The sequence below is a fragment of the Pimephales promelas genome, chromosome 13, assembly GCF_988280905.1.
Source record: "Pimephales promelas chromosome 13, fPimPro1.hap1.1, whole genome shotgun sequence".
Classification (NCBI taxonomy): Eukaryota; Metazoa; Chordata; class Actinopteri; order Cypriniformes; family Leuciscidae; genus Pimephales; species Pimephales promelas.
In genome coordinates, this window is record NC_142781.1 from 32922858 (window position 1) to 32949104 (window position 26247).

General features: G+C 39.3%; 2 protein-coding genes and 1 long non-coding RNA gene across 4 annotated transcripts in view; 1 reads left to right on the plus strand and 2 right to left on the minus strand.

Moving 5' to 3' along the window:
- LOC148976880 (uncharacterized) overlaps positions 1-26247 on the plus strand; it is a 115781-nt gene that overhangs the window by 87099 nt on the left and 2435 nt on the right. The window contains exon 1 of one of the 2 annotated variants that reach the window (XR_016146091.1): positions 20789-20889. The exons of the other annotated variant lie outside the window; for it this stretch is intronic. This is a non-coding gene — a long non-coding RNA (uncharacterized LOC148976880). Of the gene's footprint in view, positions 1-20788; positions 20890-26247 lie in introns of those variants that run through there. 2 annotated transcript variants of the gene reach the window in all.
- On the minus strand, positions 11412-13793 carry insm1a (insulinoma-associated 1a). Its single transcript, XM_039674351.2, has one exon. It carries the CDS (start codon positions 13700-13702, stop codon positions 12527-12529), a length of 1176 nt encoding a protein of 391 aa, XP_039530285.1. The 5' UTR covers positions 13703-13793; the 3' UTR covers positions 11412-12526.
- cfap61 (cilia and flagella associated protein 61) overlaps positions 15085-26247 on the minus strand; it is a 31557-nt gene continuing 20394 nt past the window's right edge. Inside the window, exons 19-25 of the mRNA XM_089118909.1 lie at positions 23027-23201; positions 20637-20929; positions 19125-19452; positions 18708-18790; positions 17791-17996; positions 15845-15941; positions 15085-15452 (exon numbers count right to left, since the gene is read on the minus strand). Coding sequence (XP_088975035.1) covers positions 15255-15452; positions 15845-15941; positions 17791-17996; positions 18708-18790; positions 19125-19452; positions 20637-20929; positions 23027-23201 — 1380 coding nt within the window. The 3' untranslated portion in view covers positions 15085-15254. The remainder of the gene's footprint in view (positions 15453-15844; positions 15942-17790; positions 17997-18707; positions 18791-19124; positions 19453-20636; positions 20930-23026; positions 23202-26247) is intronic.

Genomic DNA, 26247 nt, shown 5'->3' on the forward strand with positions numbered 1-26247 from the left:
ATCCATAAATGCGAATTTTGTCATTGTTTTAGAGCACTCTATAGCTCATAGACTACGGTAAGGCTAAAATATACTAAAAGTCAGTCCCTCCAGAAAAACGCGATTATGCGATCGCTGAATTCAATGCAAAATCAGCCAAAGTCCGCATATTTATGCGGGGGCCGCATTTTTTCAAATACGCCGCACTTTCGCCGCATAAATTGCCGATTTCCGTGCAAAATATGCGGGGTTTGCATAATTTCATAATCCTCGCATTTTCGTTGCAAAAAAGTCACATGTATCTTTGCAGAAAGTTGAAAAATGTTGCGTTTGCTTCACACAAGAGCAGCCATTTCCCCCTGTTTCCATGGGAACGTTATGAAGTGACGCAATTACGCGACGCCGGACAGACTCACGGAGGGGATTGACATCTCACAAATCGAACTCGTATAACTGTCTGTCGCACGTTCTACCGTCACGTGGTTACTTAATAAACAACATAAGATAAAAGAAGTAGCTTCAAACAGAAATTACGCGCACACATGGGTTGTTCGAGGCGCACATATAACACTGCAGAGAGTTCAACAGGGAGCGCGCAGCTCTTAAAGGGGCCACACTTTATTTACACTCGTTACAGTCTGAAATAAAACAAGATGAGAAATTAAATATTCCCAGCACTTTCTATGATGTAGTATGCTTGCTTATCAAAGGAAGTAATAAGAAATGACTCTTACAATACCCTAGTGAGAACAGGGTGTTGGGGGAATCACTTTTTTTCTCTTTTTCATCAAACCGCAATTTTTGCAAGTTCCTTCAATTTTTGCAAATTCCTGCAATTTCATCGCATTAAATTGCATAAATATAAATATATATTCCATCGCATTTTTAAAGAAAACGGGCCATGTAATCAATCAATTTTTGCCCGCAACAATCACAAAAAAACTCAGTGTTTTTCTGGAAGGACTGAATACTATTATGGTAAATGTTATATATAAATCGCAAATTTTTTCACAAATTTTTGGAAATTACCACCACAAAATCAGTCATTTTGATCGCAAAAATCACACAAACAAATCGTGAAATCCTGGAGGGACTGAAAAGTTCTATTTTGAGTTCATGGGGACTCTAATGTTTGGTAAAACGTGGCATCAGATTAAATATGTTGCTGAATGATTAGCATATTCATAAACTATTGCATTTAAAGGTTCTCAAACATAATATGTTTTCTTTAAGCACAATAGAATTGAGTCAGATGTCACACGAATTCGCTAAAACCGAAGCACTTAATCAACAATGAACTTCCACGTAGCTTTGATGTGTTCCATCTGTTGCACCACAAGTCATTAATACATTGACTAAATGCATAAATAAATGTATAAAACTCAAAACAAAGAGCCAATCAGCAAATGAACATTGCTTTTTGTTTGCGAGTGTGAGAGCCCTTTCAGCTGTCCTCACATTGTATTCTGTGCTGAATACCACGGTACTCAGGAAATGACCCTTTATGACATGGTCCTTGTTGCTATGGCAGCGCGGATAGTGATACACTTCCCGTTCCCGACAGAACGCAACATATTTTTAATGAAATTGCTTTAGGTGGGAGGTCTGTCGTGAACCTTTGGTCTGCTGTCTTCAATGGATGGCAGATATTCTGTTCTCCCCCAGCTAATAAAGAAGAAAGGTTTGTGTGGAAATGTGTTCAGGACACACCGCTGAGTCTGTCTGTGCATGTCCGCAGGAAACGCAGGTCACAAGTGAGATCTCTTTACAATTTCTGTTATTAATCCTAGTTGGCGAGCAAATGGAAACATTGGGATGCGTCTCGTACAGAGTTTCAGACTTGTCTCAGACTGCTCAGGTTTGCCAAGGTACCAACGTCTAAAATAATGTTCTTTATTTGTCACACGTGATGCAAGTGAAATGTTTTGGGGACGCTTTATTTTACAGTGTCACTGTTGCATATTATTTTACATGTGGTTTGTGTAGTAATAGCTATAAATGATGCATAAGTACATGCTACTAACCCTAAACAAATAGAGTAAACATTAAATGCATGTACTTCTTCAATGTAGTTCACTTTAAAAAAAAAAAACTTGCTGATAATTTACTCTCCCCCATGTCATTCAAGATGTCCACGTCTTTCTTTCTTCAGTCGAAAAGAAATTAAGGTTTTTGATGAAAACATTCCAGGATTTTCTCTATATAACGGACTTCAATGGGAACCAAACGGTTCAAGGTCCAAATGAGAGTTTCAGTGCAGCTTTAAAGGGCTTTAAACGACACCAGATGATCAATAAGGGTCTTATCAAGGACTCTTCGAGTCATGACTCAAAAAAAGATTCGTTCATTTTGATGAACGAGTTCGAACAGGAGAGTCACGAACGCTCATCACAGAACAGAGCAAGGCGAGCATTTGTGCTTATAAAACTTGAACTTTTATTATTTATTTATTTTTATTTATTTAGATAAGACCCTTATTCATCGTCTGGTGTCGTTTAAAGCCCTTTGAAGCTGCACTGAAACTCTCATTTGGACCTTGAACCGTTTGGTTCCCATTGAAGTCCATTATAGCTATGCAGAAAAATACTGGAATGTTTTCATCAAAAACCTTAATTTCTTTTCGACCGAAGAAAGAAAGACATGGATATCTTGGATGACATGGGGGTGAGTAAATTATCAGCAAAAGTTTTTTTCAAGTGAACTACTCCTTTAAGTATTTAATTACTATAAGTGATATTAATTAACTACATGTACTAACTATAGAGTTAGGGTTAAGGTTTGTTTTAGGGTTAGTAACTTGTAATTATGCATAATATTTTGCATATTACTATACATTTAGTAATGTATAACTGTCAAATTAAGTGTTACCGTTTATTTTTATAGTGCCCTTCTTATGTACTTGCCATATTTAATAACCGTAAATGATACATAATTACATGCAACTAATCCTCAACCAAATCCTCATCCTAACCCTAACCCTATAGTAAGAACATGCAGTTGCTTAAAGGGATAGTTCACTTTGTGATTAGTTTTTGGTATGTTTTATCTTAAAACAAACAGTATTTATATCGTTTTACCTCTTTTAGTCCACGTCCACGTGATCTGAGGACGAGGGCGCTTTGTGGCTGTGGTTACAAGAGGTAAAAATGATATAAAACTGTTCATTTTCTCACACAAAACGCTCGTTTCGTGTCTTAGGCCATCAATGTGTCCTTACATTTCCGAGTCATTAAATCATGTTTAATTTGGACTTCTCTGTGCATGCTCTTTGAGGTGGTGACCATAGACCTCCATTATATGACTGACAGACAACAACGTTTTGACCTAAAATACTGTGGAAACAAAGACACCTACATCTTGGATGCCCTTGAGGTAAGCTAAAACATCCCAAAAATTAATTTTAAAGTGAACTATCCCTTTAATATTACTCAGTATTTAAATCAGTGTTCTTTGTCCCACAGTGCAACTAACATAACCAACAATTAATTATGAGCGGTAAAGTATGAGTGAAAAATGCATGGCAGGTTTGTGTTTTTGAACAGGATGCATGTGTTTTTAATGATGCTGGAATTCTGACGTGTGTGTGTGTGTGTCTCTGACAGCGTCCTCAGGTGCATGGTGTTGCGCTCTTGAATCGGGTTCTTTCAGCGATTTGTCACGGTTCTGTTGGGCCCTGCTGCTGTGACGGCACGTGCCAGATCTCCACACAGCGTTCTGCTCCCTGTGTGCCAGACGGCCCAGCACTGCTGTCACCCGGGCACCGGCTCCAGCCCTGCCAACGCAAGCACACACAACCCCTACCCAGAATAGATGCAGACAGAAACCCCCACAGGACACACACACACACACACGCTGTACCCTGCAGCTCTGCAGACTGTTCATTTGCTCCAGTCGGCATGAGACAAGGTCAGATTCAGGCACATCTTTATGCTTTCATAATAATTAAAAGTGATAATTGTGATTCTAGATTGTGATTGGATGAGCCGTTGTAAAATATAGATCTACAAATGCAAGGCCAGTCGCACATTTTACACACAATGGTACAAACACCGATTCTATTGGGCTATTATGGCATGAATGCATTGGGAACTATACATAGTCTACAGGTTGGGATTATTGTTAATAATGGAACTAGTGTTTATTTATTTTTTAAATCATATTCCCCAAGAGCGTTGTGTCGATACACTTGTGTTGTTGTTGTGTCTAAAACTGAATCCATTAAAAAATAATTTTTGGTAATTAAAATAAAGTCCAAATAAAATATAGATATTAGATTTTAAAAATATATATATATTAAAATATTTCTTTTTTACTTGGAACTGAAACTAAAACTGAAATAAAAAAATCAAGTGAAACAGAAATAGAAAAGAATACATAATAAAAATGAAAAAAAAAAAGCACACAGCCTCTGGCATTTTAAAACAATTTAAGCATTTTAAAAATAAGTGTTTTAAAGCCGTTTAAGTATTTCTGTCTTTCTTGTACAGTAAATGAGTAATGAATTCTTTGTTGCTGGTGAAGACGAGGGGGGACGGGTGTTTGTTTCCATGCATTCATTAAACAGCAGCTGAAACTCAACTGGAGAAAAGAACACACACACACACACACGCGCGCACGTTTACAGAGGTATGCAAATTAGGAAATACCAAACACTTCTCTGCCAACAATCCTAAACCCCAAATATAAAAGTTTACAAAGGCAAAACAAACATGATGTACGTTTATTTATGATATGAGTAATAGATAAACGTCCTGCTAGGATTAATCATAATTTTCTCCTCCGCGTGTGGAAATAAGTCTCTCTTTCCTCTATATTTTTGTGTTTTTTTCAGCCTCTGTTGCATGTTCAACTAAACCAAACACACACAGGTTGATGTCATAGATCACATAGTCTGATGTAATCTCTGCAAGCACTTTGGGGAGAGACCTCATCTGTGTGTGTGTGTGTGTGTGTGTGTGACAGTCACTGGAGTAGGCTGGAGCTCCAGGTTCATCTGCATAATTATAGTTTGGCCTCCTGAAACACAGGCCACGCCCACCGACGACCTTTCATCAACCCGAATACTGAACAGCTCACAAACACACAGAAATGAGTGTGTGTGTTGATGCTTGTAGATTCTTCTAAGATTGTTCTGAGTTGTAGGAGTTTTGTATGGTTAGTAAATGAGTACTATTTTAAGTACATGGGACGTTATTGTGAAGTGTTTCCTAGTTTTGTTTGTCACACTCTCCGATGCGCTCCGATGTTTCAGCGTCTGCTGGTTTGTGGTTTAGTGAAGGGGACCGGCGTGCTGCCATGCGCTCTGATCAGTGAATAGATTTACAAGCATTAGGCTGGGGGTATTGTGCGCTGCTTGTGAACAGGAGGTCCCAGTCTTTTGTGTGGATCAGCTGTTCCCCCCCCCCCCCACTGAAAGCTGTCTGCTAACCTCCTGCTGGACTGTGCCGAGGGTCCGGGGTCCCACAGCACAATAGACATGTGCCACGTTTAACTGACACTCCAAACCGGCCGACACACACACACTCATGCGATACACATCAGCTAGGAATTTCAGCCTTCTGTAGAGAAATGATCTCTTTGATTTCACAATTGTTTGCCTGAAACCGTCCTATTATGTTTTAGTGTTTTTATTTTTTATTTTTGAACTTTCTTTAGTGTGTAGTGTTGCTGTTTGAGCTGTCTGTCTGTCTATCCTTCTGTCTATCTAGCCGTCCGCCCATCCATCCATCTGTCTATCTAGGTATCTGTTCATCCATTTATCCCTCTATTTATCCCTCCTTCCATGATCCATCCCTGTTCTAGCCATCCATCCATCCATCCATCTGTCTATCTAGCTATCTGTTCATCCATTTATCCCTCCTTCCATGATCCATCCTCTTTCTAGCCATCCATCCATCCGTCGATCCTCTTTCTAGTCATCCAACCGTCTGTCTATCCATTTATCCCTCCATTTATCCTTCCTTCAATCCATCCATACATCCTCTTTCTAGCATCCACCCATCCACCAATCCATCCATCTTCTTTCTAGCTATCCGTATCTCCATCCATCCAGCCATCTGTTCATCCGTTTATCCATCCATCCATCCATCCATCCATCCATCCGTGCATCCATCCATCTATCTAGCTATCTGTTCATCCATCAATCCATCCATCCATCCATCTTCTTTCTAGCTATCCATATCTCCATCCATCCATCCATCCATCCACCCATCTTCTTTCTAGCTATCCGTATCTCCATCTATCTAGCTATCTGTTCATCCATTTATCCATCCATCCATCCGTGCATCCATCCATCTATCTAGCTATCTATTCATCCATCCATCTTCTTTCTAGCTATCCATATCTCCATCCATCCATCCATCTAGCTATCTGTTCATCCGTTTATCCATCCATTCATCCATCTATCCATCCATCTTCTTTCTAGCTATCCGTATCTCCATCCATCCAGCCATCTGTTCATCCGTTTATCCATCCATCCATCCATCCGTGCATCCATCCATCTATCTAGCTATCTGTTCATCCATCCATCCATCCATCTTCTTTCTAGCTATCCATATCTCCATCCATCCATCCATCCACCCATCTTCTTTCTAGCTATCCGTATCTCCATCTATCTAGCTATCTGTTCATCCATTTATCCATCCACCCTCCCACCAATCCATCCATCCATCCATCCATCTTCTTTCTAGCTATCCGTATCTCCATCTATCTAGCTATCTGTTCATCCGTTTATCCATCCATCCATCCGTGCATCCATCCATCTATCTAGCTATCTATTCATCCATCCATCTTCTTTCTAGCTATCCATATCTCTATCCATCCATCCATCTAGCTATCTGTTCATCCGTTTATCCATCCATTCATCCCTCTATCCATCCATCTTCTTTCTAGCTATCCGTATCTCCATCTATCTAGATATCTGTTCATCCGTTTATCCATCCATCCATCCATCCGTGCATCCATCCATCTATCTAGCTATCTATTCATCCATCCATCTTCTTTCTAGCTATCCATATCTCTATCCATCCATCCATCTAGCTATCTGACTGTTCATCCGTTTATCCATCCATCCATCCACCCATCTTCTTTCTAGCTATCCGTATCTCCATCTATCTAGCTATCTGTTCATCCATTTATCCATCCACCCTCCCACCAATCCATCCATCCATCCATCCATCTTCTTTCTAGCTATCCGTATCTCCATCTATCTAGCTATCTGTTCATCCGTTTATCCATCCATCCATCCGTGCATCCATCCATCTATCTAGCTATCTATTCATCCATCCATCTTCTTTCTAGCTATCCATATCTCCATCCATCCATCTAGCTATCTGTTCATCCATTTATCCATCCACCAATCCATCCATCCATCTTCTTTCTAGCTATCCGTATCTCCATCTATCTAGCTATATGTTCATCCGTTTATCCATCCATCCATCTGTGCATCCATCCCTCTATCTAGCTATCTGTTCATCCATCCATCCATCCATCCATCCATCCATCCATCTTCTTTCTAGCTATCCATATCTCCATCCATCCATCTAGCTATCTGTTCATCCGTTTATCCACCCATCCATCCACCCACATGTTTCAGAGTCTCTGAGCGACAGCACTGTGAAGTAAACCTTTATCTGCACGTTGAATCGGATGGAAAGTTTAAATGCCATGTTTAAAAAAGCCTTCATTCTCTTTCACAGCCACACCATGCTGTGTATTTTCACCCTACTGTAAGTTTTTGTTGCCTTTGTGTGTGTGTGTGTGTGTGTGTGTGTGTGTGTTAGTTCACGACAGCAACACCTGCCATACTGGAAAATGCCTTGAGGTTTGTGTGCTTTACTGTGAGCCTGAAAGTGCAAGTGTTTACTCTCCTCTCCGTGTCTTTGTGTGAGCGCAGGCCAGATAAGAGCCGCCACGCACCAGACACACGCTCAACCACTGTTTACTTCTGAGGAGGACAAACAGACGAGTGTGACCTGCAGCCGGCAGGTGTGACCTCCACACGACACCGGCTCAGATCAACAGACACATTGCTTTTCATAATGACACATTGTTGTGACACACCAATCACAAACGCATGCATTTTAATGCTCTTTCATAGCTGAGGATGCTAATTGGTGATCTCAGTTATGTTTCAGTGTCGGATCACTTTTGGACGCGTGGGACTGAAGTTGACACACAATAACAGTATAGGGCTGTGAATGTGGAAAGATGTTTGCTCTTGTCACTGTTCAACAAGTCTGCTTTTATTAAATCACATGTACAGTAAAAACAGTATTATTGTAAAATATTATTACAATCTAAATAGTTGTTTTCTATTGTTATATTTTGCGAAATGTCACAAGATCCTTCAGAAATCACTCTAATATGATGATTTGCTGCTCAAGAAACATTTATTGTTATTATTATTATAATAATAGTTTTGTGGATTCTTTGATTAATAGAATGTTCAAAAGAATAGCATTTATTTGAAATATAATTACTGTATATTTAGTGTCACTTTTGATCAATTTAATGCATCCTTTCTGAATAAAATTAATTTATAAAAATAAAAAAATATATTTAAAATTACTAACCACAAACTTTTGAATTGTAGTGTACCATATTCATATCCCATAGAATCCATTTCCAATAAAATAAATAAATAAATAAATAAAAAATAGTACATGCATGCTAAATGTGCCCAAACACACGCTGGCATCACTGTAACGTGTTCAAACACTCTGAGAACTACTACGATACACATCCAAACGGGAAAAGAAAGACGCTAGTTGTTGGTATTTTATTGTTAGTGAAGGAAATGCAATTAATTATTCTCATTCTCTCTCCCAGCATGCACCAGCTCGCTGGATCCGACCTCAGATGATGGAGACCAGCTGAAATGTGTCCAGTTGAATCATTAGGACACACACTACAGGCCAGTCATTCAGAGAGGCAAGTAAAGTCAACATCCAGCCCTCTCGATGATGCTGAACTAACGCTGATTGATCACTGCTGGTGTGTGTGTGTGTGTGTGTGTGATCGGTTTCAGCTGTAAATCATACCAGCTTGTTGTTTGCTTTATCTTCAGATGCCTTTACCTTGTTTTGTTCTGGTTTGTAAATGTCAGCTTCAGTGTGTGTGTGTGTGTGTGTGTGTGTGTGTGTGTGTGTGTGTGTGAAAAGGCTTTATCTGCTGTTATCTCCGCCGGCCCGCTCTGCAGCTGCTCTCCACCTGTCACTCACACAGGGAGTGGTGCTCGTGGTCTGGGCTGTCTATGTGTGTGTGTGCGCGTGTGCATGCGCGTCTGTGTGTTTGTGATTACAGGGTCGCAGAGGGTTTCATTCTGTAATAAAATACACTGATGGAATGCATGTAAACATTAATTAATACTGAAGATTTGTGTTGCACGTGACATTTCAAGCAGTGATGTGATAGATTTCATTTAAAGCCATTTTTATAGCATTTTTCAAATTCTTGTGCAAGTGATTAATATGAGTTTTTATGAGATCATGCTACTAAAGAGACGGCATGGAATATTTGTACTTAACTTTGAGCTGAGATATATACGGTGAGTGTGTGTGTGTATATATATATATATATATATATATATATAATAAAATAATATATAATAATATAGACAATGCAATATAAAATGATAGGTGAAATATTTATTTATTTATTTTTAGTAATATGTAGTAATATCTAATATTTAGTAATATTTATTTGCAAAGATAATACTTATTTTACGTATACATCTTTTATAAAACCTGTTAGTGAAAACAGCAAAAAAGCTGATAAGGATATATATATATATATATATATATATATATATATTAGGGCTGTCACTATTAATCACATCCAAAATAAAAGTTTCTGTTTACATAATATATGTGTGTGTAATGTGTATAATTATTTTATATAAATACACACACATGCTTGTATATATTTAAGAAATATTTTCATGTATATACTGTATATAGATTTATATATAATTTATATTATATATAAATATAAATATTTTATATACATTTTTTTTTTTCTTAAATATACATGCATGTGTGTGCATTTTTATATATATAAAATAATTATACACTACACACACACACACATATATTATGTAAACACAAACTTTCATTTTGGATGCGATTAATAGTGATTCATCTTTTGACAGCCCTAATATATATATATATATATATATATATATATATATACATATCCTTATCAGCTTTTTTGCTGTTTTCACTAACAGGTTTTATACAAGATGTATATGTAAATGAAATATAGGCCTACTATATAATGAGCAGATTTTTAGTTGAATAGTAGACGAGAACATTTATCATAATTATCAGGCCGGGCCAAGTTGTCACTTGTGTGTTAAATGTGTACAGTTTATTAATCATAATTGTGGTCTACCAAAACAGTAGTTTGATTTTTTTATTTTTTTTTGCACTTCATTGTTCCTGCTGTGACAACTTGCCCCAGTATAATGCTGTTAACCATATCCTGCCCTCTAACAGTGGAAAAGTCATTCATTGGAATACAAATGTGACAACTAGCCCCGACTCTCATATAACGCTATTTTTGAAAGAATTTGTGTCAGATCTGTACGACTCTATTTCTCAGCTGTGAAGTGAGGTGGTGTGTGGCCATGAGTGTGTGTGTGTGTGTGATAACCTTTGGGAGGCGTCTGCATAACAGCAGTGTGTCTGAGGTGCTGCATTGTGGGATTTGGTGTCTATGGTGAATTCTCTCTGAAAGTCCCCTGCATGCCGACACCAAGCAAGGCTATTTCTGTTTTCATTACAGTATTTTCAAAGAATTTCAACCACAATTTCCCTCCTTCCAACCAACCCAGAGACTATTATTTTAATATTTTCTCTGTATCACCATTTATTAACATTCATTAGTACATTAACATTGTCACTGTGCATTATACAGTGTTTAACTGATCACTGATCTTTTGGATAGTTTACAATTAACATAGAAATACTGTACCTGCTCAGCATCGAGTTTTTCACCATTTTTTATTCACCCTTTAGCTTAGTAAAGTATAATTTCTAATTACTTTCTGTATGATGTCACGAATTATAGGAATTAGAAAAAATTCAAAATGTTTCAAATACACTCTAAAAAATGCTGGGAACCCATCTTTGGGTCAAATATGGACAAACTTAGCCTTTGGGTTAAATGTTTAAATGACATTTTTAACCCAACATTTGGGTTTGTCCATATTTGACCCAAATTTGGGTTCAAACAACCCAGCATGTTTTAGAGTGTAGTTTTAGATTAAGTTTTTTGAAGTAAAACATCTGACCATTTGAATCATCGCAGCTTTTTAAAAGTTCAAATATTCCATTTGTTCTCCATATGATGTCACACATTCTACTGGAATTAGATTAGTTTTGCTGATGATGATTGTGATGAGGATGTCATTTAATCACGCACACAGAGTTTTAGGTCGATGTGTTTTATTAAGTGCAGACGTATCTTGGTACAGAATCCAGTCGGACACATTTCATTGTATAAGATGATGATGATGATGATGATGATGAGGATGTATCTCTCTGTGTTCACAGTGTCTGGGTTTCCACATGACAACACGCACGATTGCTGGAATGTCACATCAAAAGTGGATCCCATTTTGACTTTTTGGACTGTTTATTATTATTATTTTCATTATTTTAAGCATTTTTGGACAAATAGCAACTGCAGAAACACACAAGCGCCGAACATGAAAAAAAACGTGACAAATAAATTAATAAACGATTGTATCTAATGCAAGGTGAATTTCCGACTTTCAGCAGACGAGGATCGATCTTTAGATCAATACATGAAACATTTGGCTGTCGAGACACATTTCAAATCAATCACAAATGAATTAGGCGAGCGAATAATTTAAATAAAACATTTGAAATAAATAAATAATAATGATAAGATAAATAATCACAAACATTTACACGCACAATAATAATACGAATATAAAAATTATCATCAGCAACTGCAATCACTCCAACATTTACATGATTAAGGCAGTTTTACAGCATGTCGAGATCTAACTCAAGGCATTTCTGGCTACTCTAAAGGGAGAAACCCTTGTCTGTAGGTCGTTTAGAAAGCTACAGTCAAAGTCCACAGATTCACAAGCTCTATTAAAGCTAGAAACGATGGAGACGTATGTACAGCCTGTGAATTCAAGGCATGTTCTAGGATTCTTAGGTCTAAAAGCTAAAAGCACTTGTGCGGAGATCCTAGAAAAATAAGCAAACAGTCTAACCTGTTGTACCTCCTCCAGATAAACTACACTGGTTAAAATCAAGGTTCTGCATCGATGCTTGCATGAAGAACTTTCAAAAAAAAAAAAAAAAAAAGAAGACAGGTTCCTTTTCTTTTTCTTTTCTTTTTTTTTGTGAAACCAAAAACCTCCTTTTATTTTTAAGAGACAGCAGGATCGGCATTCAGGTGCTCATCTGTGGGTTAAGGCAGTGCTTCCCGACCCGTTTTGGACGTCCTCTTCCTCCTATAATCAAACAGTCGGACTGTCTGGGAAGCACTGGTTTAAGGCACAGCTTCAGCAGGCTGGACGCACCGGCATCTGAAGCAGGATGACCTGCCTGTTCTCCGACGGGTGGCATTTGTTGATGTGTCTCGTGAGGCCCGGTGAGCTGTAAAACATGGCGGGACAGTATTTGCACGGGTACACCTGCGCCGAGTGCTGCAGACGGATGTGCCTCTCCTGGCTCAGTCTGCTCGGGAAGTTTTCCCCGCACACCGGGCACAGGTGGCACTCGGACGCGCTGAGATTCAGAGGCGCTTGGCTTTGGGGTTTGTCGCACGCAGATTCGTGAAGCGCCGTCACGTGCTTTTTCAGGTACGCCTGACGTTTGAACTTCTTCCCACAGTGCGGGCAATCGTACAGACCGTCCTCCGATCCAGACTCGGAAAGTCCAGGACTGGGAGTGTCCCTGTCGCTGGACGTCTCGTGCTCCTTTTCAGGCGCGGGCGTCTTATTGCTTTCCGGGTTCCCCGGTTTGGGTTTGTGCCACCGCCGGTGCGAGGCCAGGTTCGCCGGGCAGCTGAAGAGCTTGTCGCATTCGGGGCATCGGTACTCGATCCGGACGATCCTGGAGCACTTGTGTTGGGCCAGAGAGAAGGGATCGGCGTACGCCTCTCTGCACAGCTGACACACGAACTCTCCGAGCGGCTTGTCTCCTCCCGCGCACTGAGATCTGGGCTTCTGCTCGAGTGGACCTTCTTTGATCTTCAAGCCCAGCACCGGAGAAGTGGTCATCTCGTCCTCGAACTGCAGTTTCCGCATAGCTTTGGCTTTCTTGGACGCGGCTTTGCCTTTGCGCTCGGTGTCTGGTGCGGGTCTTTTCGTGGTTGTTGTGGTGCCGGTTCGGTTGCTGTTGCTGGTGCCGATTTTAAGATCCACGGGCGCGAACGGCGCGAGATCGGAGCTGTTGGGCGCCGCCGGGAAGGACTCCGCTGAGATAGGCGAGCCGAGATTGAAGCGCCTCTCCAAGCATGCCCTCTCGTGCTCCCTGCTCACCGGTCGGGTCGGGCTGTACATGGATCGGTAGACTGTCTCGGGGTTCCCGAACTGCACCGGTGAGACCGGGCGGCGCGCGCACAGCGCGTCCTGCTGCGCGGCTGGAAACGCGCCCTGCTCATCCTCATCCGAGCGGACGCGGTACGAAACAGGTGTCGCTTTCTTATTTCTCTTGACTAAAAATCCTCTGGGCATCTTCGTGAGCTGAAAGGCACTTCAGACGGGTTGAAATCAGAGGCACACCTGGTACTATATTTGGACGCGCGCGGTGATCTTTCCATCACCGAGGCATAGCAGCAGTCTTTTTAAGCTGGAATGATGACATTGTTCTCGCCCCTCGCCGCCTCGTCCAATCAGATGGAGCTGGAATCCCTATGGATTTGGAGATGGGAGGGTCTGCAGATTGCTCGGGCAGATGTACCTGAGGTTTATTATATTAGGATGCTTTAGGCACACGCTGGTTCCTCCTCTTTTCACGCTTTGATGCGTCCCGTCAATGCGCACGTGCCCTGCCTTTGTCAGCAGCCTTTAGGGCTCCTTCAATCTTAGAGCATCAGAATTTCAAATTAAAAAAGGGGGAAATGGCAACAAAGAAGTCGTGCAATGTTCAATTTTTAATAGGCCCGTGCTCGCGTTTGCAAAGCGGCGCGGTTGAACACAAACGTCCTGAAATCAGTTTGTGCGGCGAAAGGGCTGCTGCGAGGTGCATGCGTAATTTGTCTCGGAACTAATTAAATGTATAAATCAGACGCCTGCAGGCTTAGGACATGTGCGACAGTTGAATGCGGGACGTATTAATCACTCTTTGCGCGCATACATAATTCATAAAAGAGGCTCCTCTCGTTTGCATCACAAAAGACACGCTTGCGCGAGCTGCCGGGACAGACGCACATCATCCTTCTGTTCAAACGGACTCATTCCTGTCTGAGACTCACCCGTGCCATCATCATCAGCAGCAGCATCATTGTGCTCGTGCATGTGATGATGTCATTCCAATGCAACGGTCTCGTAATAGCGGAATTTCGCGTAATCTCCGGCGTCTTTGTAGTTCCAGACTTGCAAATTTGTTGTATGTGATTTCATAACTCGTCGTGAGCGTTTAAGAGGAACATATTGCCTTTTTTAAATGTCCACATACAAGATTTTTTTGGGGGCCAGATGGTTTACTTGCCTAGCACATTTGTTGCACCTGATATCTGATGTGCAAACCTTTTATTTTATGTTGCTAATTCACTTGATTTGCATTTTAGAGAAACCTATGCAGTTTTTACTGCCTTTTAAGTTTTTTTTTATTCATTTTCACATTCAAGACTCAGCGTTTGTTGCATCTGAAATAGGTTCATTTCATAATATGTTTTGGACATCGGATCTGCTTATGAGCTACATGACGGTGGACTGTTGGATCATGCGCCTGTGATTTTCTTCCCCACATTCATTATCATACAGCTGCTGCTGCTCTTATCTCTGCTGCCTTCAGATCACCACTTCATATACAACCCAATACTGGATATCACATACACCGAGTATAAGTCAGTTATTTTTAATGAATTGTCACTCAGAAGGCTACACACTAAATATTTGCATTTGACAAAACCAGAAGCTTTATTTATTTGCTCAAGTTCTTTGACCCCAACCCCCCACAATGTGCCCCCCCCCCCCCCCCTCCATCAACATATGGTGCAGCAAATGAAAAGAAATAAAGAAACAAAAGATAAAGTACTGCTCCTAAATGTAAAATGGATATTGATTAGAGCAGTCCCGGCCGGGCGTACATGGTCAGATGGTATCTGTTGTACCTCAGATAATCCAGAACACTCTTTCTCAGAGCAGAATAAGCCTCGCTTTTCTGAAACTCCTCGCTGAGACCCGTCAGCTGATCGGACTCGGCTTTATCGTCCAATATCTTCTGAAGAGCCTCTCGAATTGACACTGAACCACTCTCACCCTGTCAGGACAAAACACAATACAATATGTTTTTAAAAAACAAACAAACACATTTTGGGTGACAACAAGCGAGATGTTCTTTCATTTAATCTTATGATCATGCTTTATGCACCTTTAGAAGATCCTGTGTATTTCCCCCCCACATTCAAGACCCAATTTTTTGCAAGATGGTTTGCCAGACGTGGACAAAGACGTTTATTATTCTGTAGTTTGTTTTATTTTATTTTTAACATTGCATTTCTGCCCACCAGAGCAGAGCATTAAAATGATGGGTGCATGACATGTACACGTGCAACCATGTTACGTAATTTTATCTGACATCAACAGGTGTTTTGGAAAGAGGATAAATGCTTTAAACATAGATGACACACAGTAGATGTAAAGGAAACCGACCTGTAGTTTGACCGAGTCCATGATTTGGCGCACCTCCTGTTCAAAGTCAGCAAAGCGGTCGTGATAAAGAGCCAAGCACCAGTTCTCTTTAAAATAACTGCGCAAAGAGGAAATAAAAAAGTCACTTTTGGATTTAAAGACTAGTTTGAGGTCAGTATGTTTTTTTGATTTTGAAAGACATTGAATGAATTTAAATTTAAAGAGACAGTAAAGACATTTATAATGTTAATTATATTAAGTTTTTAGTCATCAAAGAATACTACAAAAAAAAAAATGAAATATGAAGCAGCACAACTGTTTACAACACTGATAATAATCAATGTTTCTTTAATTATTCAAATTAAAGTGATTTCTGAAAATTCAGCTTTGGACACAGGAATAAATTACGTTTTAAAATATATTCAGATATCAAATCGTAATAATATTTCACAATATTTCTGTTTTTACTGTATTTTTAAATGTTGAAATGCTGTTCAAAAACATAAAAAAATCGAAATTGTCGAAATTCAATCATTATGTCTTGACTTGCTAGACATGGTGTTTTAATTATGCTTTTATGGTGTTTTGTCTTGGCACTGTATAAATGAGATGGTCTGGATAAAGATAATTGTTCCTTTTCAGCCGACAGGTGTGGAACGACATGAGCAAATAATTACAGAACTTTAATTTTTGGGTGAACTGTCGCTTTAACTCTGGATGTTCACAATGTTTATCTAATATCCTCCATATAGCAGCACGGTTGATAAATCATGTCCACGATCTTCTTTAAGACCGGCCGTTCCCCGTAATGACATTGAGCGCCGACAAAAGACCAGTAAAGAATCCCATTTTAATAAGTGCGATCAGCACTGATGGGTGGGGGGCTTAACCATTGTCTCCTGGCGGTGTGGTGAAGCGGATTGCACACCTGCATAAACGGATTACTAATGCGGGACAAAGGCTCTGGTGGGGAAGGGTCAGTGGTGGGAACGTTTTGGAGCAGAGGTCACACTGTTGGAAATGAATCTTCATGTAAAGTGTGACCAGAAATGAGTGTCATAAATAATCCTGTGCATTAATTCAAGAGCATTAGTTGCTAGATTTGCTGTGTCGGGAATGAAATGAACAATCAAAACTGGTTCTAGGGTGAATCTAACAAAAACATGTGTAGGCCAAATATCTCCACAAAAAAAGAGGGGAAATACACACACACACACAGAGACACACATATTGCATACATAATGCACACTGAGAATAATATAAATTAACTTACCAGTAAAACATCCAGACCTGTTACAAATTTGTAATACACACTGTAAAAATGAATACGCTTTATCTAATCAATAGAATTGTGGCAACATATTACAAGCAATATTATTAATTAAATTTAACAAATTAGAATTGAGTTATAATTCATCAAATAATTCCTTAAAAGTTAACCATTTAAAATGAGTAACGTTTACACCAAAAAATTAAACAAAAATATCTCACTAACAGACAACTCTTTATTTTATATTGCCAACATTGAAGACTCCTGATGTTAACAAGCAGAACCACTGAAGGAGAAAACCATCATTTTAAAACAAACACCGATCACCACAATGGTGACTTCAATTTATGTTTTTTTTTTGGTGGTTGTAAGTTTTACTCATTTTAAATTGTTAACTTTTAAGGAATTAATTTGATTAATTATTACTCAATTCTAATTTGTTAAATTTATTTAATAATATTGCTTGTAATCAATTCTATTGATTAGATAAAGCGTATTCATTTTTACAGTGCAACTTTATACAAAATATTGTCCCCCTTTGTTTTTAGGGTGAAATTTGACTTCCTTGTTTGATTCCACCATGAATACGGTGAGTATCATGTTAAATTGACATTTTGAAGGGTTTTAAGATTTGAAATGAGTCTAAGCTTGTCATCAGGAGACTGTAACAGAAAAGATTTCTGTGACAAGGCCGGACCTGTACATGTCGTGGACCAAACCCTCGTGGTAGCGTGAGCAGAGGTGATTCAGCAGCAGCTGGTGTTTCCTGTAGAGACACACGAGGTTGGAGACAGGAAGTGCATTCTTCGAGAGGCACGTGATGCTCTCCACCACATCATGCTGGCTGAGATGCAGACGAAAGTAGTTCCCCGTTTCAGTGCGGCCCGTCACCAAGTCACGACCCTGCGGGACAGATCATAAAGGTGGATGTTTTTGCAACACATGTTCACACTTGTCATGTTTGGCTCGATTAGTGCGGTTCATTTGAAGAAGTCTAAACGCTGCCATCTGAACCCTGGAGCACCAAACAAGCGGGCCGAGACCGCTGTAAAGTTAACCAAATTTATTTTCACACTCCACAGATCAATAAAGAAATAGGAAGATTATGCATTTCAATATAAAGCACCATATGATTGGAATAAACTTCCAATTTCAATTCGCTCTTTTGCTATTTGTTATGTTAAATTCCAGCTGCTGTACATTTTTTTCCAGGTCAATTTTTTATTTGAATCTAGAATCGAGGACCCCCTCGAAAACGAGATGGCTCATCTCAAGGGGCTATTCCTCTTTAATAAAAAATGTCAAATTTAATGTCAAAGATCAACACAGAGACCAAAATCAGGACACGAAGTCACAAGATGCGAGCCTAAAAAGGGTCATAGCTCACAGTTACAGGATCAGAACCGCGTCTCCTCACAGATGATCTTCATGTGTGTGTGACGGAGGGATTCCTGCTGCTGTTTTGACTCCTTTACACATTTGATAAGCTCTTCATTTTTCGTTTTTTGGTCTGGACCAAAAGAACCAGGAGAACCGAACTACAAGTGTGAACACACCCAGCCAATCCACTAGGATTATTTTCTGATATGACGGCAAACTAATATTTAAACGTACTTTCTGAGCTGATGGAGTTTCGTGGCCTTTGGATGTCGGTTTTGCGACGTGAAGATAATTGTAGCCGCCTGGTAATCTCCCCCCTGTGAATTCAGAGTATTTTTACAAGTTATTCTTAATAACACTTGTTTTTACAAACACAAAATTAATAGCGTTTCCCCCCAGAACACCACAAATATGATTATAAAGCAGTTTATCTCATATCAGACACTGTGTTTCTGTGTAACAGATGGTCCATTATGCTATAATCACTTAGCCTGTGATTAGATTATGCAAATGAACTGTCAATAGTGTGGTGTCGGTCAAAATTAGATGAAGGTGGGGGGGAGAGGGTGACACAACACATGCTAAACATCTTAAACTCCTGCTTGAATGTACTGGGCTTGTGATTTAGAAATTCAGAAGGAGAATAGTGACCTTGGATCTTGGCCTGAGTGTAGAGAGTGATGAGCGCCTCCTCATCAGACGGTGGGTCGGCGGGACGCTCTAGGGTCGGGTCACACAAGGGCAGGAGAACAGATGCCAAACTCTGCCCCACCTCCTTGGAATTAAAGCAGGAATGGCTCCATTGGTCAGCATGGTAACGGCGGGAGTATTTGGTCAAAGGGCCGGCGGCGTATATGGAGGGGTCGTTGGTACGGAAGGTGGTATCTATTACCAAACGGCCATCGAACACTAAACACGCATCGTTGACGGCCTTGGAGGCGTCGTAGTCGACAGTTTTACAGGAGAAGCTGATGAACACCTGGGGGAAAAAAATGAATGAAAGCGACAAACATGAAGCATTTAAAGTGTTTTCCACATCATGATGGACCATTAAACGAAGATTTGGCGGACGCATGTCGACGAAGAGCGCAAATGTCCTTGATCTTTTAAAATACTATGAAATCATTCTGTTCAAATCAAAATGTTTTGGGTGAAAGAATATTTTAAAGGCTAAAACTAAAATATGCCCATGTTTGGGATCAAGATTTAATTGTTTTTTTATTTTTATTTTTACTTTTATTCAGCAAGGAATAAAAGATGATTATTGTCAATATGTTACAGTAAAAACATTTGATACCGCTTCCTTTTACACTACAGTACTTACAGTGTACTTACCTAGAAAATACTGGATAATATAAGGTAAGTACATGGAACAGGGGTAGGTTTAGGGTTAGTACTAGTTATTACCCAGTAATTGTAGTTACTAAAATAAGTACATAGTATTTACATGGGTAACTGGACTGTAAAAGGAAGCGTTACCAAACATTTATAATGTTACAGATTTCTATTTCAAATGAATGCTGTTTTTAATTAACTTTTTATTCTTCCCGGTTTCCTCATAAATATGAAGCAGCGACATCAATAATAATCAGAAATGTTGTTAATAATCAGTATGCATATTATAATGATTTCTGAATGATCATGTGACACTAAAGAGAGGAGTAATGATGCTGAAAATTCAGCTTTTTTGATCACAGGAATAAATTCACATAGAAAACAATCACTTGAAATTGTGATCATATGTCACACTCACAATATTACTATTTTTTACTGTATTTCTGATCAAATAAATGCTTTTTGGTGAGCACAAGAGACTTATTTTAAAAACATTACAAAAATCGATAACACTTTATTTTACAGTGCCCTTGTTACATACGTTACATGCACTTACCAAAGTAATAACAGTAAATTGTGCATAATTACTTGTAATAGTAAGTACTTAATTACTTAATAGTACTCAATACCTAAATATATAATTACATTGTAACAATGACACCTTAAAATAAAGTGTAACCAAAAAATCTTACAAACCCCAAACTTTAAATGATACTGTGTTTTCTGGCACCAAATCCTTTAACATTATAAGCACCTCACAGCTAAATGAATCATACAAATAAAACGTGTAATCTGACTCCTTAATAAATAATGTTTTCTGTTCCTAACCGCACACTCCAGTCGTAGGGTCGGACCATCAGTGGTGAAGGCCACCGACGTGACAGGATCTGTGTGTTGTCCGTCGTTGAGCTGCGTCAACAGGCAGTCATGATGAACTTGGACTTCCTCCTTTTCCAGAGCCTGTTTCACCGCGTGATCCACTGAGGCATCATGGAAACAGGAAGATGTGTCGTCTTCGGGAGGATGGACCACATGAATCCGGCGTCCGCTGACACCGAGGCGCATGAGCATCTCCACACAGGTGAACACATCTATAGTGTTTCCATATACCACAGCATCGCCTGCGGACAGACACACACGAATCAGCATTTACACATTTTTTTATACACTAGACTTCCTCCACATCCACACCAAAGATAATTCATCAGGTTACATTCCCTCCAATAGAAAGATGGTTTACTTAACAGTCAAATAAACTTAAGGCCATTTACCCTCCGCAAGGGGGAAGGGCCGTTTGGAGAGATAATATCAATGGCAATGAAACAGAAGGGTCACTTAGCAACCTGGAGAAGGTCCCATTAGGGTTGAGGATAGGAAAGAAAGAAGGAAGTGATGTCCTTTCACTGCCGCATCTAAACAGTGTCAGAAACCTCTTAGTGCTGGATTGATTTAATTGAGATCTTTTGTGAAGGAAGGCCTTTGATGTTAATATTAGAAAACCAATCAGCCGGAGCTCACGTAACGAAATGCATGATGCTGTATAATGTTTGTAAAATCACTTTGCTCATCATATTGCTGTTACCATTATCAGAATCAAACATTCACGTATACAAAATAATGGGTAACACTTTATAATAACTACACGCTAATAATCATTAGTTAAGCATGAGCAAACCATTAATTCATCATTCATAAAGCATTAATAGACATTAATAAGCAGTTCATTAATACAGCTATAAATGCTTTCTTCTTGATTTAAAAGCATATGTTTAATAATTGTATTTTCATCCTTTATTAATGATCAATTTATCATTTTTGCATTTTTTATGAACCAGTTATTTAAGAGTCTTCAGTGGTTCATACGATTACTTAGAGCGAGTAAGTAAATGATTAATAAACTATTTAAATTCATACATCTTATTATTCAGACATATAGTGATGGTTACTTAATGTGTTAATAAATGCTTTATTAATATGTAATAATGCTGTAATTAAGGGTTAATTTGGGTAGTTATAAAGCATTTAGTAGTGGTCAGTTAACTATGTTCGTGAGCTCATCTAAAGTGAGGACTAGTCATGCCTTGTAAAGCATTTTTAAAGGCTGTTAAATATTTCTGTGTTCTGTATCACTGCGTTGTGTTTGTTACGTTTTACTGTTTAGAAGATTGACGAGTCTTTAAATCGCCTTTATAAATGCTTAACAAGGCATGAATAGTCCTCACTTTAGATTAGCTCACAAAAATAGTTAACTGACCACTACTAAATGCTTTATAACTACCTGTATTTACTACATTTACTTACACTTTCTAAGTGATCTTATGAATGACTGACAACTCTTAAACAACTGGTTTGTAAATAATGCTATACTTCATTTAGAAATTATTAATTGATCATTAACAAAGTATGAAAATACAATCATTAAACGCATTATAGATATGCTTATAAATCAAGAAAAAAGCATGTATAGCTATATTTATAAACTGCTTATTAATGTTTTATAAATGATGTATTAACTGTTTACTCATGCTTAATAGTGTGCAGTTATTATAAAGTGTTACCAAATAATGTGCATCAAAACATGAACGTGGCACATGCAGTCCTGTAGCTTCTGTCTGCAATATGCCATATATATTGATGCAATGGTGGTCATTTCCATATCATCCGTGCGGTGAATGAAGGGAGCGCTCAATGCCCTGTCCATGGTGCTGAACCACATCATCGCACAACACTCAACCTCTGAGCGCAGGGATGTTTTCAACCTGCCAAACCTATTATCAGCTCATTTCTGTTGACAACTTATTCGGAGCCAGACTCCGGTTGACCCGAATACAAATCCTCATGCCGCTAAATTGATATCTTTCATATGCAGACGGTATAATTAGCATTCACTGATAATTGCGCTACTTCCCGGATTATTAAAGGAGGCTGTAATTAGTAAATATAATAGGCTTAATCAGAAAGATAGCGGTGGCTCATCTCGGCCCGTGCAGATTAATTCTTAGCTCACCCTGCTGATATTAATATTCCCCAGTAAATGGATGGAAGGAGATTAGATTTCACTCACGCTAATTAGCTACTCGTTATGTTCTGACAGTTGGATGCAGCTTTAGAATAACAGTGGCTTGGTAAATGAGATTATGCATGAGAGAGGTCTACCATGTCACACTGATCTGGACACGGCAGCTTATAAAATCTTTTTAAATTTGCAGTAAATGCACCGGTCAGTTCCACGAAGTTGTCCATGAGCCACCGGTGGAGGTTTGAGCAGTCGTGCTGGTCGTTGAGGGCGAAGAGGTTAGATGCAACGGGCCACGTGGATCTGTGCCCGGGATGATGTGGTTTCAGACTGCCGGTGGTTTGGTCAATGGGGTCGATACTGGCGAGACTGGGCATCTGAAGTGTCATGTGGAAAAAGAAAGAAAGCGTAAAAATGTCTCCGTCTTATAGACCATTTTGCGAGATGTAAACAAAACTGGTCCTGAAGCACTTCCTGTTTCAGTTTTTTAACACTACATAAAAGCTGTTGGTTGTAAAATACAACCTACAGAACATATAAAACTGAATCAAAAAGATTTTTTCTTTACATGTGAAATAAAGAAAACAGTTACAAACTGAAACCGGAAGTGTTTCTGGACCAGTGTTGTTTACATCTTGCAAAATGGTCTATATAAATACACATTTATATAGGGCTTGACATGAACCTTTTTGCTCACCAGCCACTATGGCTATTGGTTTTCTAAAGGTACTAGTATCAGCACTGGCAACAATTTTGACATCAATACCATAGGGGAAAACCATATAGATATTTTGAATATAATATGGCGTCAGGTATATTAGGCTGCTGTCACTTTAAAGGAGAACTCCAGTCAATTTTAAAATTGAGCTCATTTTTTTGTGCATTTGGAGAGACAAAAACGACAAAAATCGGTGTTGCCCACACCGTGTTATCCTCTTTTTAATATTCGCGCCCTGTTGACTTCAATGGGGCATGTTTTCTAAACCTGCTTTTAGCCTCTTAGGCCGTGTGTCCACCAAAGCGTTTTTAGCCAGCTGAAAACGCTAGACGCTCTGCTGAAGACGCCGTGCTTTGGGCGCTTGAGAGCGTTTTGGCTGTGCAGCGTTTTTTCCGTTGAGACGTTTCGTTGCTATGATACAGAATATATGCAGCAGTTGAATGTTGTGACAGTTGGTCGGTGTGGTATTAGTCCCGCCCCTCCTCCACTGTGATTGGACGTCTGGGTAAAAAGTGACGGTGATGAGTGCTGCGTTTTATCCGAAGTTGAAAATTTTTCAACTCCCAGCGACCAGTAAAAAACACTGGGTGCTCGGCGCTTCAGCATGAAAAAACCGCCTCGTTATGCTCATGGCGTTTAAAAAACGCGGCGCTCCCATTGAAAACAATTGAAAACACACGCCAGGCGCGTGGAAAAATGCTTTGGTGGACACAGGGCCTTAACATCCATGATTTTTCAGTCTGAGTCTCCACTGTTGCTTAGTTACCAATGATCGCGCGCGAACTCGACAATCGACTACTGTGGACTTTGACCGAAAACAGGAAGTAAATACGGGTATGTGAGCTGGCTGAATTAACATCATTTTTTATTAATATCTTTCACATCTACTGCAGTCAGATTGACCGTGGTCACTCTTAATAACACCACTTGCATGGCTGCGCACTCGTAATGACAAATCAAGGATGTCAAGTCAGTCCCTCCAGAAAAACGCGATTATGCGATCGCTGAATTCAATGCAAAATCAGCCAAAGTCCGCATATTTATGCGGGGGCCGCATTTTTTCAATACGCCGCACTTTCGCCGCATAAATTGCCGATTTCCGTGCAAAATATGTGGGGTTTGCATAATTTCATAATCCTCACATTTTCGTTGCAAAAAAAAGTCACATGTATCTTCGCAGAAAGTTGAAAAATGTGCGTTTGCTTCACACAAGAGCAGCCATTTCCCCCTGTTTCCATGGGGACGTTATGAAGTGACGCAATTACGCGACGCCAGACAGACTCACGGAGGCGATTGACATCTCACAAATCGAACTCGTATAACTGTCTGTCACACGTTCTACCATCACATCGTTACTTAATAAACAATATAAGATAAAAGAAGTAGCATCAAACAGAAATTACCCGCACACATGGGGTGTTTGAGGCGCACATATAACACCAAGTACACCTGAGTTCAACAGGGAGTGCGCAGCTCTTAAAGGGGCCACACCTTATTTACACTCGTTACAGTCTGAAATAAAACAAGATGAGAAATGAAATATCCCCAGCACTTTCTATGATGTAGTATGCTTGCTTATCAAAGGAAGTAATAAGAAATGACTCTTACATTAGTCTAGTGAGAACAGGATGTTGGGGGAATCACTTTTTTTCTCTTTTTTATCAAACCGCAATTTTTGCAAGTTCCCTCAATTTTTGCAAATTCCTGCAATTTCATCCCATAAAATTGCATAAATATCCCGCATATTCTTTCCATCGCATTTTTAAAGAAAACGGGCCACGTAATCAAGGATTTTTGCCCGCAACAATCACAAAAAAACTCCGCGTTTTTCTGGAAGGACTGAATACTATTATGGTAAATGTTATATATAAATCGCAAATTTTTTCACAAATTTTTGGAAATTACCATCACAAAATCAGTCATTTTGATTGCAAAAATCACAAAAAAAATCGTGAAATCCTGGCGGGACTGTCAAGGATGTCATTGAAGTCAACAGGGTGTGAATATTAAAAAGAGGATAACACGGTGTAGGCAACACCGATTTTTGTTAATTTTGTCTGTACTGACACCACTCCAAATGTACAAAAAAATGAGCTCAGTGTTAAAATTGACTGGAGTTCTCCTTTAAGACCTGGCATGGATCCATTATACGGTTATATATGTGTTTTCAGTCTCAACAATGACTGTGTTTGTGTGAATACTCACCAAGATCAGCATTTTGACATTATTTTGTGTGTGTTTGACTGGTGAAGTGCAATAAGCAGTGAAAAACAACTCAATTTAGTACTGAGAGGTGGCTTTATGTTCATGGACTTAGGGTGTGAGCACAAAGTCTGCAGGAATGAGTACAATGATGCGCAATATGTGCAATCCCACACTGAAATACAAGCCCAGTGACCCAATGAAACGAGTGAGTGAGGGTATGTGTGTTAACTCGCTGTCTGGGTGATATAAACATAAATAATAAATAAATATTTTTAGTATTTAAATGATTTACCTTTATTTAAAGTATTTAAAATTCATTCATTTTACGCTTCTCTCTGCAAATGTATTGTCAGACTCCACACAAGCTGATTTCTCATGTACTAATTATTGTGCTCGGCATCGATGGCAAATTAGCATTGCATGAATTTGCAAACACTGAGCTAAGCTGGCACATAATAACACATATTTCATAATTCATAGTAACATCTTGGTTGATTTGA

What these genes read in the sequence shown, in the direction of transcription:
- insm1a (XM_039674351.2), bottom strand. Translation starts at nt 13,702, where the DNA reads ATGCCCAGAGGATTTTTAGTCAAGAGAAATAAGAAAGCGACACCTGTT.